The 17,944-nt window shown below is 41.7% G+C and overlaps 2 protein-coding genes across 2 annotated transcripts; one reads left to right on the forward strand and one right to left on the reverse strand.

The window, feature by feature from the left end:
* Positions 1–36: 36 nt before the first annotated feature.
* Positions 37–11,082, reverse strand: LOC131882424 (uncharacterized). Its single transcript, XM_059229563.1, has 2 exons — positions 10,955–11,082; positions 37–2,692 (listed from the first exon to the last, which is right to left on the reverse strand). Exons 1-2 carry the CDS (start codon positions 11,058–11,060, stop codon positions 270–272), a joined length of 2,529 nt encoding a protein of 842 aa, XP_059085546.1. The 5' UTR covers positions 11,061–11,082; the 3' UTR covers positions 37–269.
* A 3,588-nt stretch (positions 11,083–14,670) lies between these two features.
* On the forward strand, positions 14,671–17,598 carry LOC131882568 (carboxylesterase 1E-like). Its single transcript, XM_059229758.1, has 5 exons — positions 14,671–15,008; positions 15,082–15,237; positions 15,311–15,502; positions 17,088–17,229; positions 17,369–17,598. Exons 1-5 carry the CDS (start codon positions 14,811–14,813, stop codon positions 17,581–17,583), a joined length of 903 nt encoding a protein of 300 aa, XP_059085741.1. The 5' UTR covers positions 14,671–14,810; the 3' UTR covers positions 17,584–17,598.
* Positions 17,599–17,944: the final 346 nt, after the last annotated feature.

Genomic DNA, 17,944 nt, shown 5'->3' on the forward strand with positions numbered 1-17,944 from the left:
GTAAACAAAGTAACCCAAGCGCAAACACACTCTTGGTTATTGGTCTAGTTTCTTTATTGCGTTCAAAAGCCTGCCACAAAGCGAGAAAGAGGCCACGTGTTTGTTGGTAAAATTTGGCCAAATGGTTGTGTCCGGGTCTTTTTTGTGTGTACGTGGAAGCCCTCATAGAATCGTTTTCCTTCCTTTTCGGGAATGGAAAATGGGGATTTATTGCTTGGAAGGAGCCTAGTTTTTTTGTGGTTATTTCCACCGTTCCAAACATCATTCACTCAGTGAAGGTCATGAGCGCCGGGTCCGAAATTCTTGTACCAGAACCCATAAATGATGCCAAAAATGGTGCAGCCCGAGGTCACAATCACGAAGCACTTGTTCTGGGTCGAGGACCGCTGAGGCGGTACGTACTTGTTTTGACACCGCTTGAACACTGTCTGATGGATGGAGTCCAGACTGAATGTGTCGGGATTGACGTCTCTGACCACTTCATAGCACTCACTGTTGATGTGTTCCATGCCACTTATGCCTTGACGGAGCTCGTTGATGTGGCTGATCTCACTCACGCGACGAATGGTTAGATCTGGAACACCCAGTCGATTGTCCAATTGAAGGGACGAGGCCGACCCGATCGAGCACCGGCGGTCGTCCAGTTCCTCACAAGTCAGATTGTGGTTGTCGATGGATCCATTTCGTTTACCTGTTTCATTGAGGTTGTTGCTATCGATGGACTCGGACAAGGTCTTCGAGGGGGGACAAGTCGTCGGAGAATCGGGCACAAAAGTGATCTCATCGTCCTCCAAGGGATTGATTGTGACGGTGAAGGTGGGAATGACCAATGAGGTATCCATGCTCTCTGCCCGGAGGATGGGAGGCCTATTTGAAGCAGAGTAGGGAATATCAATGCTCATGTCCTCATCGGGGGAGTCTCCGGTCCCCGGTGGACCCCGTCTCATGGGCGAACGGAGTTGCGTCATGTCGGATGAGGGCAAAGTTAGAGCCCTTTTCAATGGCAAACCATTCAGATTCGAGCGTCTGACGAGGTTTAAGGCTGACAGGTGGTTCTTACACTCCTCGGCATCCTCCTCGTCAACCTCAACATCCTCAGGGGAATCCGTTTTCTCTCCCCCCGTTTGTGAGAAGAAGCCATCGTCTTGGGATGGGGAAGACACATCGTGAACTAATGGCACATGCTCGGGTGAGCAGAATGCCATGGGCTTGCTTTCACTGGGGTCCTCGTCATCAAATTGAAGGGTTCCTTGTTGCCGAACCAAGGGAACGCGACGAGCTGACGTGGGCTTGCTGGAACTTGAATGCGAGGATTGCAACAAAGAGGATAGCAAAGGCACTTCCATAAGATCCGAGTGTCCCTCCAAATGAGAGGAGTCATTATCATAGAGCCTCAATTTTAATCCCAACTCAAGGTCAACACCCATGGGCCGCGCTTGGGTGCTGTCATCCTTGGTGTGCCCACCATTCTCGCCTTGACTAAAAGTCCGTCGCATTGACTTAATGTCAAGCTGATGGTTGTTATTCCTCGAGGTCGTCACTGCACCGTAACCACTCCGCGAGGACGACGACTCGTCCAAGCTTTGGCCCAACTTGAAGAGGGCATGTGTCGAGGATGATGCATCCTGATGGGTTCGCAACTGCATCACCGAGGCGTTGCCAGAGAATTCGCGCTCACTTTGCATTCGATTGTAGACATTGACGTGTTCCAACAATGGACCCATGACCACCGTTGTTGTTGTTGTCGTAGTTGATGATGATGAGTTGGCGGCGGCAGCGACAGCGACTGTTTGCGGAAGTGCTAAAGCAGAGGACACATGCCGAAAGTCGATCAATGGGATGGTTTCATTGTCCAAGATGAATTGTGGACTCTCTTGGGGTTGTTCCATGGGGTCAGATGGCTTGCCCACCTCGGGTAGATCAGGCTCGGTTGGTCTGCTCGACATAATTCGATCGAGCAGAGTACCGTCAGATCTGGACTTGGGAAAATTGGACACCCGAGCCAGGCCTCTGTCATCTAGAATGTTGATGGTGTTCCCTTTCGTGTGCCACTTGTACTTCCTACGTTTTCGCCACCACGAGGAGCTCCGCGTACTTCCGAGTTTGGACGAATCTACAACAGGTCTAATCTCTTTCAAGGATTCTTTCATCCAGTTTGGACTGAAATCTTCCACCATCTCTTCGCTTCGTGTCCCTCCAATGAGGCCGCTCGTGCAGTCTTCGTGTTCGTCGTCGGGGTCCACGAAATGGTCATAAGGTTGGCGTGTTGTGGCTGGCGAGGGGCTGCTCCTCTGCCATCCAGCAGGGCATTCCCTCGCCATCCACCGTCTTCCTGGCTCCATTTCCTTCCGCCAAACTTTGTCCTTACTGGCGTGGCCTTCCTGCTGTTGTGCTAGGACCAGTGCCCCTCGCTTGAAGGCTGGCTTCGGCTTCGGCTTCGGAGCTCTTCGCTCGCCTGAGCCTTCCTGACGTCCCAAGGCTGCGAGTGCGGGTGTTGGCCAAGGAGGACAGTGAGCGTCTTCCAGCAGATGTTCCTCCATTTCCGATCTTTTGTAGGTAGGACGAGGCCTTTGGGGAATGTACGTACGTTCGGTCCGTACGTACGTAAAGCCGATGAACACAAGGCTAGACACTCGCAGCGGCTCTGAAGAACCACCACCGAACTCAAGACAAGCCCGACCGTGATGAAGTCCTGGAAAATAACGGAGGAAGAGCACTGTACTAGTAGGTACATGTAGCGTTATGTAGTTAGAGCGGTGGTACACAGAGGCTAGATCTGAGTTGAGTAGTTGTTTTTCTTGCCAAACAGCCTATTTATATGCCATAGATGTCTGAGTGGAAGGAGTCAGATGCTCCAACATGACTGAATCCATCTCGAAGAATATCTCTGATAAATCCACAACCAGTTGATGGTGTCTAGCAGACCGATTCTTTCTTGTCTCAGGATCAAAACAAAGGGGTAGGGAAAACCAACTTTTACATAATTCCAACGGATGGGGTCTGACGTGATTCATAAAACCTAAAAGCGATAAAAAACCAAAAGGTCTATATGCCGGGAGGTTCTTTTTAGCTACCAAGTTGATAGCGCTATTGAACCCTTGGTTTGTTCTAAATTGTACGTGAAAGCAGGGAATCAATCTTTGCGGAGTCAAACAACCTTCCGGAATGGCCATTCTCCTCGTATTTCTAAGTCTTGCAATTGACAAAAGGCAATCATGACCTAAATAAATAAGCACCACTTGCTTTGATCATTAAAGAAGCTAAGACATTGACGCCAGGTATTGACAGAAGGCTTAGATGATGACCATTACTTGTCATGCAATAGGAAAGACCACCATATTTTACCAACTGACAATTGGGCATACAAAGAATGTGCTTAGTAGCACCTTCCCTATTTTCATATTTGCATCAATTCTTTGACCAAAATGATGGTTAAATCACGGCAAAATGCTTATGCATGGGTTGTGATAGATCTGAGTTCCCTTTTGATCTTATAATTCTCGTTTGAGCATGACATGCGCCAGATTGAATTTCGAACAAGAAATAACCTCAATTACGCTTAGAGTTGAGTTGTAACCCTAAATTGAGTTCAAGTCACTCTTCTTTTAGATAGTTGCTTTGATTCCAAAGTATTTCATGAACTTTAAATTTCTGCTGAGGGGGCATAAGTTATATTTCAAAATAACTTAAAACCTCATACAACCATATATAAAATCCTCGAAAAAGCAGATTTTTGAAAATTTATTTTACAGCCGTCCAAAGGACATTTAGTTAAGCGGTCACTGAAAATTTCACAAATATCAATGAAGTCTTATAGAAGCTATTGTTAATTAGTTTCAACACTGTCTTAAAGAAACGACAAAATCTATAACATTGTGTGTTGTATGTATTGTCTTCAGAATTCAAATGAATGCATAACTAAGTGTACACATGATGATTGTAAAATACATTTTCAAAGGTAACACTTTTAGTGTGTTTTAAGTGACATTATGTAACATTTTTAGGTGTTGTGAGACTATGCAAGAAAAAGAAAAATAATCGTTCATTTTTGTGATAGTGCAAACCGATATTGATTCTTTGGGAAATTAGATTAACAAATAACCGGGGCATCTTGAGGCAAAAACGATGAAATTTGGACCACTAAATCCCATTTTACTAAGTAACTGTGCAACAAGAGATAACCAAGTGTGCTCCTAATTTACATTGCGTGGGTTTTCGAAGATTTTAGTTTTTATTATGTTTTTAGGTATGTAAGTTTTTTATGTGGGCTAGAAATCCATAAAGCAAGAAAATCAAAATTGTTGCCCATGATTTTCTGAGGTAGAGAAATGCCAAGATGTGTTTGGGGATTTCCATCAAAACTTTAATGGGTATTTTTACCAGTGTTTAAGCAATTGACTATGTACACGTGTAGTCATTTTTCTTAACCCTGTTTATTTCAGTTACTTTGTAATCATAATTTAGTCGCATTCAATTTCATTTTTATTACAGTTTTCGTACTCTCACAAAAGTTATAAAATCATCTAGAATGGAAAAAATTATGACCGATTAAAAGCTATTTAAAGTTTGTGCAACAAAACTTGTCCTTTGTGGAACAAAAGGTATAACGGTATGTACACGTGTACAAAAGCAAATGTATAGTTACATGAAAACTCCATTGCCATTGCAACCTAGTTCTTATTTCCAGTACCATCGATCCCTAACCAAATAAACAACTTCGCTTATTCGTTGTCTTTGGTCGAAGAGTTGATCCCTTTTCATAAATCGTTCATTTTGATCAAAATGTGGAAAATTTCCAGAAAAAAAATTTGGGCTGGCGCCAGCATTTTAATATTCCTCAGATCTTTGTTTTTCTTTAACATCTAGTACGAAAGTCATCTTCTAGTCTTTTACTCAGTGCTATATCATTTCATTCTAATGATTGCCCTAAGACTTGTAAGAAAAATAAGTGCAGGATTGAAAAATGTTATTGGTACTGTTTTACTTTATGGCTGTTGGTATGGTTCTTATGTGAACTCCCAGATAACCCCAGTTCTTATAGTGTTGGTCACTCACTCATCTTAAGCACGAGAAGATGATTAAACAAACCAGCTTAATCAATATTCTATCGCGTTTGAATGTGTTTTGGATCATAGTTCTTATCGCACCGTTTTTACCCAACATTTTATTTCCAGGTTGGGTACGTGATCATCATCTTGAAAACCAAGAACGTTCACAGGCTTTCAACTGTAGACATGTGAGAAGGAAAAGAGACCCTATGACACTCTGGCATCTTAACCTCGCACAACCACCCATCTGGAACAATATCTATGAATCCAGCACTAAAGTTACCTCCCTCCCCAACATTCATCATTCATCCTCATGCTATAAAGAGCCCTATATATCTTTCGTTAGTGCTGGGGGTAGGTCTATTAGGCCTGTGAAGTAAAGGAAAAATCAAGAAAAATTGAAAAAAATATGTAGTCCAACAATCTTATTTTGGACATTTTGTGGAGGGAGAATTTAGACCAACATCACACCCAACTTACACCATGATCCAGTTGTTAGAACGGCGCCAGCTGCTTGTTTTCATTTCACTTCTCAAGAGTAAATCGTCACAGTATTTGACCCTTTTATGAAATGATACGTTCTTATTTGATAAATGTCCTCATTGTTATATACAGCGCTACTTCATCCTGTATAGAGTTGACGGGGGCACTGAAAGAATGTCCTTTTCATGTGAAAGAGGCCGAATATGACACGAAAAAGCCGTCCTCGCAATAATTGATATGTGCTCATGAAACCTCGAACAACTTGCCTCAGTAAAAAAATGTTAGGCAAGGTGCCCTGCGATTCTGAAGGGCTTCAGTTGTCTTTATCATCATCTATAAATTACAACGTACTTCATTTCGCTTGATTTGTTTAATTTCATCACTGACACGTGCCATTCTTTGGGCCTTGGCCAACAATTCTCGTCCAGCAGAGTGGGTGGTCCCTCCTCCAGGAAAAGAAAATCAACTGGAAAGGTTATGTCGAAGTTTGTTTATTGTTGTTGTTGTTGTTATTGTTGTCGTTGCTCGGTTGGCTGGGGGCCTCTTCACATATACTTCCTGTTCATGGACTGGCTGACTTATTCACTCACTCACGCACTCCACACTTTCATTCAAAGAACTTTTCCGCCCTTCCCCATTCATTTCGGTCCAAACAGGAAATTAAGCTCAAAACCCGCTAGAAATGTACTGCTGACATGACAAGTTTCTCCAAAAAAGGGGCCCTTGATTCGCCAATCCTGAAGTAACTGAAAGGGACAATTTGGATTATGTCCAAATTCCTTTTGATTTCCACGGGGGCCTGTCAAACTTTCCAGTGGCCTTGTTCACTTTTTGTCGAGGCCCACTCAATGTCAGTCCAATGCCAATTGAGCCAAGGAAATCGAGGCCGACACACGAGGCTGAGAGCATTTCCAGCATGCCAATCTGCTTTCACTCTCTGCCTGAGGCGACTCTTTCCATGATACATTCTTTTGATAACATCGATTGTACCATCTATCTATGCTTCTCTATCTCTTTAACCTCTTTCTCTGTGTTGTGTCTTGCGTCTTGTCAAACGCAGAGAATTCATTTCTTGCTTCAAGTAGTTCGTCCAATAATCGATTATCTATTGGTTCCAATGGTTGCTGTTACTACTATATTTAGAAGGCCAACGATTTGTGGCTTGAAAGCAAACATGAAATTGAAAAAATGTGCATCTATCCGATGTTACTTTAAAACAAAGCAAAATACATCGTACCCGGATGAATGATTGCGGAATTCAAGTGGTCTTCACCCAAACGTTTTTCAACGTTTCGTTATTTCATGATTGACTCATTTTTCCTGGTATTCGACCTTACACGAGCAACTTTATTACTTGTTGTTAACACGATACACCCAAAAGAACACAAGGAAATAAATAACAAACAGAATTGTTAAATCCATTGACATGTTGAAAGGATTTTTTAAAAGATGGGCATTTCAATTGAACAAAATGTGTATTTCAATTGAAAAAAATGAGTATCTCAATTGAAAAAAATGAGTATCTCAATTGACATAATGAATAATTCAGTTCAAGAATTGAGTATTTCATTTTGAGAATTGAGTATTTTAATTACAAAAATGAGTATTTTAATTACAAAAATGAGTATTTTAATTACAAAAATGAGTATCTCAATTGAAAAATGAGCATCTCAATTGAAAAAATGAATACTTCAAGAAAGAGAGGGATTTGCAATTGAAACTGCAAAAGACCTTGTAATCGATTGATGAGAAAAATCGATATCGAAAAATGTCAGCGTGGCCATAAGCAATCAAAATTGTGTAAGTACTTGATATCATAGAAAAAAAATTGGTCCTAAAGATTGCTGGGCCTCACATGCCCAGACAAAAGTTTTATCCGTAGAAACATTATCAGTGGTGTCCAACCATGTTTTTCAAAGAATTTGATGACAGCGATTGCTAGCTCTTCATTACAAGTCACCTTGTGTCTCATATCATTTCATGACTATGAGGTCATTTGTGGGAGATGAATTCAGGGGAAATGTGATCTCGACTTCAAAACATCTTGAAGATGCCTTCAAGGAATTGCAAAACAGAAAAGTTTGCATTGTGTTCTGTCAAAGACTTTCCGTCAGAGTTTTTCGGCAGCCATGAAACAGCCCATAATAATAACGTTGTGGAAACGTTCTTTTTCTGCCGGTTTTTTGCTCATTTCTCATTCTTTGAGATGTATGTACGGATCTAAAGTCGAGGATGAGATGAGTTTCTCGTTGACATGGTTGATGCGAAAGCAATGAACATTGCTTATGTTTCAGAGCAATGAATGTGGATCGTAGAAAACCTAGAATCAGATCGATATTTCAAGTGCAACCATGGAGTTCACTCTCCAAAATGAAGCACAAGCACTCTCAATGAGACATGTGTATTGCTTTTCAGTTTTAAAAACTTTCAAATTAATTGACTCGTTCAATCTTCCAACCGTATTTGTTTATCAAAGTCTACAGAGTCAGCAATTTAGGCCACTCTCTACTAGATTGACCTCGGGGGATCGACCTTTTATGACTGAATAATTACATCTCCAGAAAAAGATGTGCCTTAATTCCAGGTGACCGCCCCCATATACCTAGTTTTGAGGCCACGCAAAACTCTGACCCTTAAAATGTTTATATTTTCTTGTGAATTTATCTCCATCAAAAATAACTGGCCTATTGAGGCCGATTGCTCTACATTGATCTCTAATGCAAATGAGTTATCGTCAACCAAATAACTCAAAAAAAATAGTTTGTCATTAGCACTTTATTTAGCAACATGCCAGTTTAGTGTGGTAGGTAGTCTTCTCACATTTAGTTCGGGCCATCTGATAGCAGATTTGACGTGGGGAACGAAGCAACATTTATTTTTGATTATGTGTCAAGCATCTGACAGGAAACTAAACTTTTTCATCCTCATTGTCAATTTATTCCATATGTTAAGAATTACGCAAGCTTATTCTGGGCATACTTGGCTCCCAATCTAGTACACAGTGTATGTATACTTTCTAGTGTCCATGTGCCTACCAAGATTTGAATGCCCAATGTATGCAGTCCTCATATCAAACTCGTTCGAATTTGGACTCACTTGGCTTCAGGATGACAGTGAGAATAAATGGACATCCTAATTTCTAGGATAATCACGTACTTGAATTTGGAATTAGGCATTCCATATCCACCGTGTCCTCCTCTCCCATTTGGGAAAATCACAACATTAATCCCCCCTTCCCCCAAATTGCTCAATTTTGCACAAAATTTGCATGACCTTCAATTGAAGTTCCAATTGATTGAGCACACAACTTATTAGCGAGATAAATCAGAGGTATCTTGGGGTTCTTGTGCCATACGAAAGTGCGTTATCTTGCCCCAGTTAGCTCAAGTAACTAACGTCTCATGTCCGGTGTAAAACGTCCACAAAAAGGTCCAAATGTTTCCAAAAGAGCAAGTCTTGAACGAATTGTTAATAAGTTGGTGTTATCCGATAAGAGCCGTTGAAACGTATTTCGAGCTCTTTGGACACGAATTCAAGTTTGCTTTTGTTATGCCACGTGCTCACTGATGGGTAAACAAATCGAGATTACGCAACGGCATCAAATGAAATTGAATGTGATAAAGCAGTCCGCACAACAAAAGCGTTACGTCCTTCTCTTTCAGATAGATAGGATTAAAGGCTTGGGCCTTTGTTCTAACCAAATCTGAGCTCTCGTGTGCGGCATTTCAAGTTCGTTCAATCAGCGCCACCCAAAAAATGGACATTTCTGCCATTTTTTCAATGACCTGCCTCAAGTTTTACAATAGTTTCCATTTGCCATTTCACTCCAGCTCCAATTTCTGTTCGAGAAGGCCTGAATCAGACTTCTGAATGACATATCCTTCATTTGGTGCTCAAGAAAAGCTTCTCCATCACGAAAAGAAGTCGGAGAAGAAGAGCAGGATGTTGAATCCAGAAAACGGATCTTCTACGTACATACCACATACAATAATATGAAAGGGAAAAGAAGTTGTGTCGTACGAGACTGGTGCTATTTTTATGGCCTTGAGAAAAGTTTCCGGCCTGTTCTAAACGACTTTAACAGCAGATCTTTCCACAAATATTACTCGTGACTGAAGGTACCTTCAAGAAACTTTTGTCGCTTGACCTGAAACATACAGATAAAGTTTCTACCAATGACCTCTTCACACTGAGGACTCGCTCAAGAATCATTCTTGATCTTCTAACGTTTGCCGATTTCTTAAAGGAAACACGTCTTCATTCACTTGTTACGTAGTTCATCTTCAAATCAAAGGAAAAAGATGACAGATTTGTCGTCTAGTTAAGGCCGGGGAGAAAAAGTTCGGATCATTCGCCAAGAAGAATGGCATCTGACAACATCTCTCTAAAAGAGCTAGAATTAGAGCCTGGAACGAGAGATGTGGCTTGCTTCTTTTTTAGATTGGATGCAGAAAAGAGCTTCACTTTTTCTGCTAGACTTTTTGACAACCAGCCTAGTGTGTATGTGGCACTATTTCAGAGAGGAATTGCATTGTCCAAGAGAGTTGGAAACAATATGATAGAGCAGCATTTTGATATCAAGCACAAAGTATCTTTTTGTTTAAAACAATGGCATTTCTAGTTGTGTGCAAATATTCAAGGGCAATGCGTCAATGCACTCCCCACATTGACCCATTTTCGAAACATTACTTTCCTAAAATAACCTTACTTGGCCCCATACTTTAAAGCTGATGCAGTGTCCTATTTGTCACACACGTTCCTCTCAGAACGTCTAAAGTCCCGACTTCCTATCATTGACGAATTATTCAAGCCCCATGGACCAACCCAGCGTCAACGTTGGTTTCACATCCAATGGGTGTTTGAAGACCAGTCTCGAGCTCAATGTAAGTAACTTTATCGCAGATCCATTCCAGAGCCTCCCTCCACTTGAAGCATACTCCATGCACTGCTTTAAGCTGTCCTCAACTTGGCATAAGCGTGGCTTAAGTACCAAACGTTGGACCGAAGTTGGTTCTTAGATTTTCTGATGCATTCAGCAAGCCAGCTAGGTAGGACGTTTCCTTGGATTTCTACGCATTTGGACCTCCGAATGGTATTTCCCAACCCAGACGGATGATGTTGTTTATTGATTCCTTTTTTTCGCTCTCACCAAACTCTCAAGGAGATGTGTATCGTGTGTTCCATGGAACCGATTCACTCTGGCTAGCTGTGAATAGCCGAGTGTTGAAGAAAACTAAGCAGCGAGTAATGGTGTTACGTTCCACTAGTAAATGGGCACTCTGGCAACAATTCTCGGGAAGGAGGGGATGATGATACATTTTGGGGTCACGTAGGGTCTTATGATACAAGGCTGGAACCTGCTTGGATCCCCCATCGGGACAAACTGGGATCGGGAACTAGGCAGTAAGATAATCGAGACGTACCTTTTGGGAAGGGAAATGAGATTCTCGATCGCCCTGGGAAGGAGTTCAAAGTCGGAAGATATTTCAGCTCAAACTGATCCATGGTCGTGGGTTCCCACAAATCCATCTTACTCACGAACCGAGCACACCACAGGTAAGTAGGTAAGGTATGGTCCAGGGATATTGCCCTCGGAGTAGATACGTATTTGAAAAGCATTTTTGAGCTTTTTCCAAAAATGAAAAGTGCTTTTGGCGATCCTGCATAAACTAAAACGACCGCTTGATGCAATTCATAACAACTACTAAATGTTAGCTAATTTTAAAACAGATTTTTTTTTCTTTCACTTGTTGGCCAATACTTTTCGACACGCATTTTTCTTTTCTGAACTCATTTCAATCATCTTATTGTTTTGATAATCGATCGACTGAATCGAAAATTGTTCATGATTATAGTTTACTGTGGGCTGATGTATTCTGAGTATCATAACGTCGGAAAATGGCAATTTCAATTACAAACACACACCAACTTCGTCGACGAGATCGTGATTTGTGGCAACAATAAGTAGACAACTAAAGTTTAGGCTTTGATATTTCAGACGAAGTTTTGAATTCAAAACTATTGCAATCACATTTATTCTCCATATTAACCATCCTTTGCTTTCAAATTGATCAAAATGCAAATAACTATCGCAATGCCAATCCAATCATTCCCTGTTACGAATGGAAAATGCCTGTAAAAAACTCTATTAAAGAATGCAATGGGCAAAAACTCAAGTCTTTTTCGTAATTGCAGTTGATTAAGATTCCCTACTTTATTTGGCGCAGTGATAAGATTTCAATCGGCTTGAAACTCGACTAGACCAATGTAACCAATCTGTGGTCACCCTTAAATCTGTGCTAGGTCTTTATTCCCAGCAGCATGAACCAACACTCACAAGGAAAGTCCCTTCTCTTATGAAAGCCTCATACCCCAGTACAGAAATGGAGATACCGAAAAAAGACAAGGACAAGGCTGTTCCTAGCCTACTCCCCCCCCAACTCTCTTGGCCTCTCTCCTTTTTCTTTTCTCATTGGCACTTGTTCAAAAAGGGTCTTGAAAAGGGCCTTAGAGAAGGAGTGTGTGCTTATACTCGTGTCCCGTTTTAACTCCAAATGATGAAGGTCACCAAATTTGTAGATGGGAACGAAAGGGGGAGCATTTGTCCTCACCGTTGACTGGTTACCCAGGGGTTAAATTAGTAGGCCGCACACTCGATGATCGAACGGCTTTTTGCGTGCTCACTAAGTTTACCTTGCTGTCAGAAAGAAAGACAGTAAATTTATTCGGACTCTGGCTTGAATTCAGCAGATTTATTGAGGCCAAAAGTCAATAAACACCACTGGCCTTGGACAGAGATAAGCTCATCATTTATTTGAGACCACATTGGTCGTCTTTGGTTTGGCAGTGGCCCCAGTTCTCGTCGCCTTTGTGCTGGCCAGACTCATCTACATTGGTGGAACACCAAGGCCGTCCATCAAAGTCTCCAATGGCCGTACACGAGCTATACGATGTTCCTTCGTAGATAAAGGGCAAAACACAAGGCACCCCATCGATCGTCTGGCATCCACTCGAACCTTAGAATACAGAAAAAACAACAACGTGAAATGCATAGATACAGCCAGATGGGGTCTTTTGTGTCTGTTAACATCGTAGCTATCTACAATACTATCGTCAGATATAGTAAAATGAACAAACTCTTCCACCGTACGTAATTGATTGCTAAGAGATATGTTTGCAAACCAACCATTTATTGCATTGGCATAATGTTCCCTTTTTTGGTTCTCTTCCGCCAGATAATGGAGGGAATTACGAGAATAAATGAAGCTACCTGAACAAGGAAACCAATAAAAGACAAGCAGTACAATGTCTTGTCACTAAAAATGCACGTGGAGTTTGAAAACACGAGCAATACAAAAGCCGGAACAAAAAGTTCTCTGACAGTTATACAATCTCAGGTTTGAGAAGGCGCTCAAAGATCATGAAAAATTAATAAATTACTTAAGTCTGTTGACTGTCATGTAATGAACCGTTTGAAATAAAATGCCAATAAAAGCCATACGACTTGCCTTTGCAATTCAAGAACAAAAAGAATAAGCATATTAAGAAACAAGAAGAAACGACCCCGTTTTCAAACCTTCAAAAACGCACGTGATAGATGTGAATATATTAAATAACAAGTGTTTTAATTGATGTGTTTACAACACTCTCTGTTCGTTTCAATGCATAGTTTCAATACCTCAACCACTTGCAGTACTGTTTCTATTTCATTCCGGGCAAAGGTGCAAAGACATCAACGGGCTGCACACGAAACATAATTGGGATAATAAATGTATACGCCTGGTTAGCTTGAGCTTTAAACCCCCAAAAGAGAGGTCAGTTCTGTTTGCCCACTCGTTAGCATGTCAGATCTGCTATAACCCCCATCAATAGTCGAGGCCTCAAAGACCTCTCCGGATGGACTCGATGACGTATCTCTAATGCTCACTTTGCTCCTTTATGGCTGGTCGATCTCGAACCACGACAGGATCAAACATTTCCACGGCAAATTGGTCCTCAACATCTCCGTCCCTGGTTGGGACATCGTTCTCGGGCGTTTTGGGGGTTGTGATTGACCTCGGGGTGAAAGCGTCCAAATCTTGCCACAGAAAACAATCATGCCTCTCGCACAACGCTCCCTTTAGTCTACAGTAGAAGTGGAATGCGACACGTTTAAATTTATTTTCAATGGGATTGAATACTCATATTAAAAATATATATTATTAATGTGGATATTGCTATTGTCATGTATGCATCAGAACACTTTACAAGACTAGCTGGTTGAGCCATCATGAATTTTCGTTTACCACTTTCAAATCACAAGCAAGTGTTTTAAACTAAGCGCGAATCAAGTTTTTCGATAATTTTTCATCCCATTATGATGGCAAATTCTAATTGGATTCATATTGTTCTTAGCCTGCAACTTGGACGCGGTCTTAGATTATTTTTTTTCATTTCTTCCTGTTCAGATTCTGGCCCAGCTTTTGTATTTAGGGTTACATTTTTTCATTCAAAAGCGATCTCTTGTTTATTTGCAATCATGAATAGCCTCCATTGCGAGCAATTCTAATTTTAGGGGTATTATTTTAAAATGCCTCATGATTTTTATACCTAAATCGAGTGTCGTGGAAAGAATCAAATTGTAGTTGGTTTTGGTTTTATGTTTATTAGCTACCCTTTTTCGTGATCATCATTTTCCTTAACACCCAAACCATCCACAACTAACTCCATGATACTGAAATGCTCCAAGATCAAATGGACCCCCCTCACCTTCGGCAACTGGTATCTCTCCACTTGAAATCGTTGGAAGCTGAGAGATATAAACAATCCCCGGAATGGTTGGGCTCACCAGGTGCGTAATGCGACTGCCAATCCAAGGTGAAGTGCTCGGGTCGAGTGCTGCCATCCACCCAAACCGAATCTTTCTCTCGGATATCTGGAAGCAAAAATAGTATGGAAGCACATGAATATCGGTTTCCGAAGTTTCCGAAGTCCTCGGGCGTCGATATTGGGGGTCATAATACATTGAGCAATGTGGAGGCGTACTCCTCAAACAAAAGTGAAACTAAGGCAGGCAAAGACAACACACGTCAGAGGGATAATGATTTGAGTCAATACATATATCTTTTAGATTACCCCAAATTCTGTTCAATTATATTCTTATTTGTTTTGTGAGGGAGGGCCAAGCATTCGCTTGATCGGAAAGCCATAGGAATTTGGTCCGATTTGTAAGTACAATCACATTTTTGGATCCACAACAAAGGTCAGTTTGGCCTGATCACTCGACACAATTGGACAAACATGAGAGGCCTCGTTTTGTTCAGCGTGTTGATTGTGGGCACTTGGGCCCAAGATGTACTGGTCACTTTACCCGACCTTGGAACCATTCAAGGGCGAACCAAGGAGACCTTTGGCAATCTCGGAGTGCCAAAGAAGCCGTATTACAACTTCCGGAACATTCCTTTCGCGGAATCAGTTTCCGGACCTAAACGCTTTTCGGTGAGATTGCACGTTATGTTTTGTGTGTGGATAGTCCAATCATAACCTAATTTGTGGTCCATCTCAACTGAAGCAACCCGTTCAACTCAAGAGAGCTATTGGTACTGTGGAACAACCATATGATGCCACTAAATCTGGACCACTTTGTCCACAATTGGGTCTGGACGAGGCTACCCTTGGTCAGCTGACTGAGGCCATCGTGAATGACCTGATTGACACTCTTCTCATTGTAAGGAAACAATTGCATAGAAAGTGGGGTATTTCTTGGACTAGCAATCAGTGTTCAAATCGGTCCCTTACAGGATCTTGAGCTCTCTGGATTGATCTCAACCGAGTCGGTGATCACTCTATTGGAAGACCTGTTTGAGGTTCCCGTGGGCGGCCTCACGGTGGCTGAGATCATCAACAACCTCCTGGATGTGGATTTTTCAGTCTCAGAGGACTGCCTGCACTTGGCTGTTTCGACGCCTTATCTTCCTGGTAAAGATACTGAGGTAAAGAGTGCAACATTGGCATGCAGCCTGGTCCACTTAGGATTGAGACTCAAAGTGTTGCCAAGTCATAAGGGCACTTCTTCAGTTTAATTTGGTGTTGCTTTAGAATACGGTCTATGAGGCACATGTCCTCCTAGCGTTCCGATCACCTGATGAACCTCCCTGTGAGGTCACACACGTACATTGAAGCTGAAAGTTTTTGTCAAAACCTTTTTGTTCCTCGTCTCCAAACTTCAATCCCTATAGTCCTAAAATTCCCATTTTGTAGAGAAGGTATGGGACAAACCGTGTTCAACTATTTGTAGACAATCCCTTTTCGAAAAAGGCCACAAGTCTCCAAAGATGAGGAACCTGTCGGCATCATGACCTCACAAGTTACAAGGGTTATGGCCTCATGGCCCTTTGAAGGTCAAAGAAATGTATGTAAATATATCAGAAAGGATTATCATTGCGAACTAAATACTTATTACTTCTTACATTTCGGTAGTATCTAAGATAAAAGATCTAACATATTTTGAGGCATATCCCAATATGTATACTAGCTTCAACTCAAGTGAATTAGGCATTACTTAGGTGTTTTTTGCATGAAAACGATCCTTCGGTCTTGAGCGTCCCTTGACATAAAAAGTTTTACACCGTTGAACCAAGTTTGAGCCTCATGCGAGCTCTTGTCCTATGAATTGAATGTCCTGGTTGCAACTCCCTCCATGCGGTGGAACCATTAAAAGCTTGAAGCTCTGAGGTCTGTCGTGGCTTTGGACCTCACTTTTGCCGGGTCTTAAAAGAGCGAGGGCGGCATGAATTCGGGTGCAAATGACTTCTGGCAGATGGAAACCACGGCCAAGCGAAGGACTCACAACTTTTGACTGCTAATGATATGTGGCCTACATAGCCGGATGCGTAGAAATGAAATGATCCATCCAAACTTGGGCGAAAATGGTAGAATACCTGCCAATGAATTGCCATAACTTCCAAACAACACCCGATTATCATATTGTTTTGTAGTCAGCAAATATGTTTTCCAGAAGTGAGATTTTGTACATTGCTCATCAAAAATCATGATGAGCGAAAGCAATTGTTTCCGTACACCTTTCGAACAGTGGATGACACAACTGAGAATTATATCAAATGAATAAGATATAGTAACTCAAGAACGAAACCAAGCTTAAGGGACACAAAATTGGCCAAGCGTTTTCATTCAAACACCAAAGGTTCGCCATAGTGAATTCAGAAATGCAAAAAGCCAAAAAGGTAAGAAAATAGGCAGGTTTCAGAATGAACACCAATAAACTTTGACAATTAGTCTTTTTGTGGCCTCCCGCGTGGCATTTTGCTTGAAATTCGACGAAGTCATTGTGGTTACGAGATACCCATTAGTCAATGTATCTTGAGGGCCCAAGGAACAAGACGCACACCTTAAACGCATTAAAATGTTGCAAAACTTTGTCATTGCCACCGGCCATGAAAAGAAATTGGGCTCAAGAGTCTTTTCGTTTGGAACAAGATCTCAAGAGAGGATTCATCTGAATATTCGTTTGCCATTGACTGGCGCATAATATAATACGAGTTAAACATTCGCTTCCAGCGAGCGGACCTTTTGCCCGTCATGTTCTTCATTTATGGCGGAGGCTTCAGAGCTGGAACTCAAATGAAGATGGGCTACGAACGCTTGGGAGACGTTAATGATGTGGTCCTGGTGGCCATTAATTATAGGCTGGGCCCTCTAGGTGAGTGTCAGGTTACAACCATAAACAGACCTCGGTCTCGTCCGTTTTTTTGCCGAGGTCATGATTCTGAGTTTCGGGAACTATTTCTGGAACTGGAACCCTCGAACTGACAGCCCTCTACATCATACAACTATCGTAGGTTTCATGTGCCTGGACACGGACTCGTCAGCTGGAAATATGGGTCTGTTGGATCAAATAGTGGGACTGGAATGGGTCCGAGATAACATCGAGTATTTCGGGGGAGATCCCAATCAAATCACGATTTTCGGCGAATCCGCAGGAGCGGCCAGTGTCAGCTTGCTTACTCTCTCTCCCTCTGCCAAGGTAACCAACCCAGCCATGACTATCTATTAGTTATACGAGGGGTATGTCACCTAAACCCGTACTCAGTTCATATATTATATGATAATTAAGATATTGAAAAATGGTCATCAGGAATTGACAGATCCTTTTGAATGACAACATTTTATCTTTTCAAAAAGAAACAAAAATCAGCTGATTTCCTGTAAATTTGAAGTTTCTTTAGTGTATTCAGCCTACATCTCACAGAAGTACCGCGAAACAAAAGGGACGATCACCATGCAACAATAAAATCTTTTGCAAAATCGGGCAAAACTTCGACGGAATGCTTCAAATTTTTACAAGGGGCCAATGGAGAAGCTGCACTTTCACTTACTCGGGGTTTTTCATGGTATCGCAAATTTCATCAGTTTGG

Source organism: Tigriopus californicus, chromosome 6 (assembly GCF_007210705.1).
Source record: "Tigriopus californicus strain San Diego chromosome 6, Tcal_SD_v2.1, whole genome shotgun sequence".
Taxonomy (NCBI): domain Eukaryota; kingdom Metazoa; phylum Arthropoda; class Copepoda; order Harpacticoida; family Harpacticidae; genus Tigriopus; species Tigriopus californicus.

Bases quoted from the DNA above. Each gene is read 5' to 3' on its own strand.
- LOC131882424 (XM_059229563.1), bottom strand. From the start codon at position 11,060: ATGGATTTGTGGGAACCCACGACCATGGATCAGTTTGAGCTGAAATAT. The intron at 2,693-10,954 runs GTACGTCTCGAT...GTTATTTTCCAG, and splicing joins CTCATTTCCCTTCCCAAAAG to GACTTCATCACGGTCGGGCT.
- LOC131882568 (XM_059229758.1), top strand. From the start codon at position 14,811: ATGAGAGGCCTCGTTTTGTTCAGCGTGTTGATTGTGGGCACTTGGGCC. The intron at 15,009-15,081 runs GTGAGATTGCAC...TCTCAACTGAAG, and splicing joins CCGGACCTAAACGCTTTTCG to CAACCCGTTCAACTCAAGAG. The intron at 17,230-17,368 runs GTGAGTGTCAGG...CAACTATCGTAG, and splicing joins TTATAGGCTGGGCCCTCTAG to GTTTCATGTGCCTGGACACG.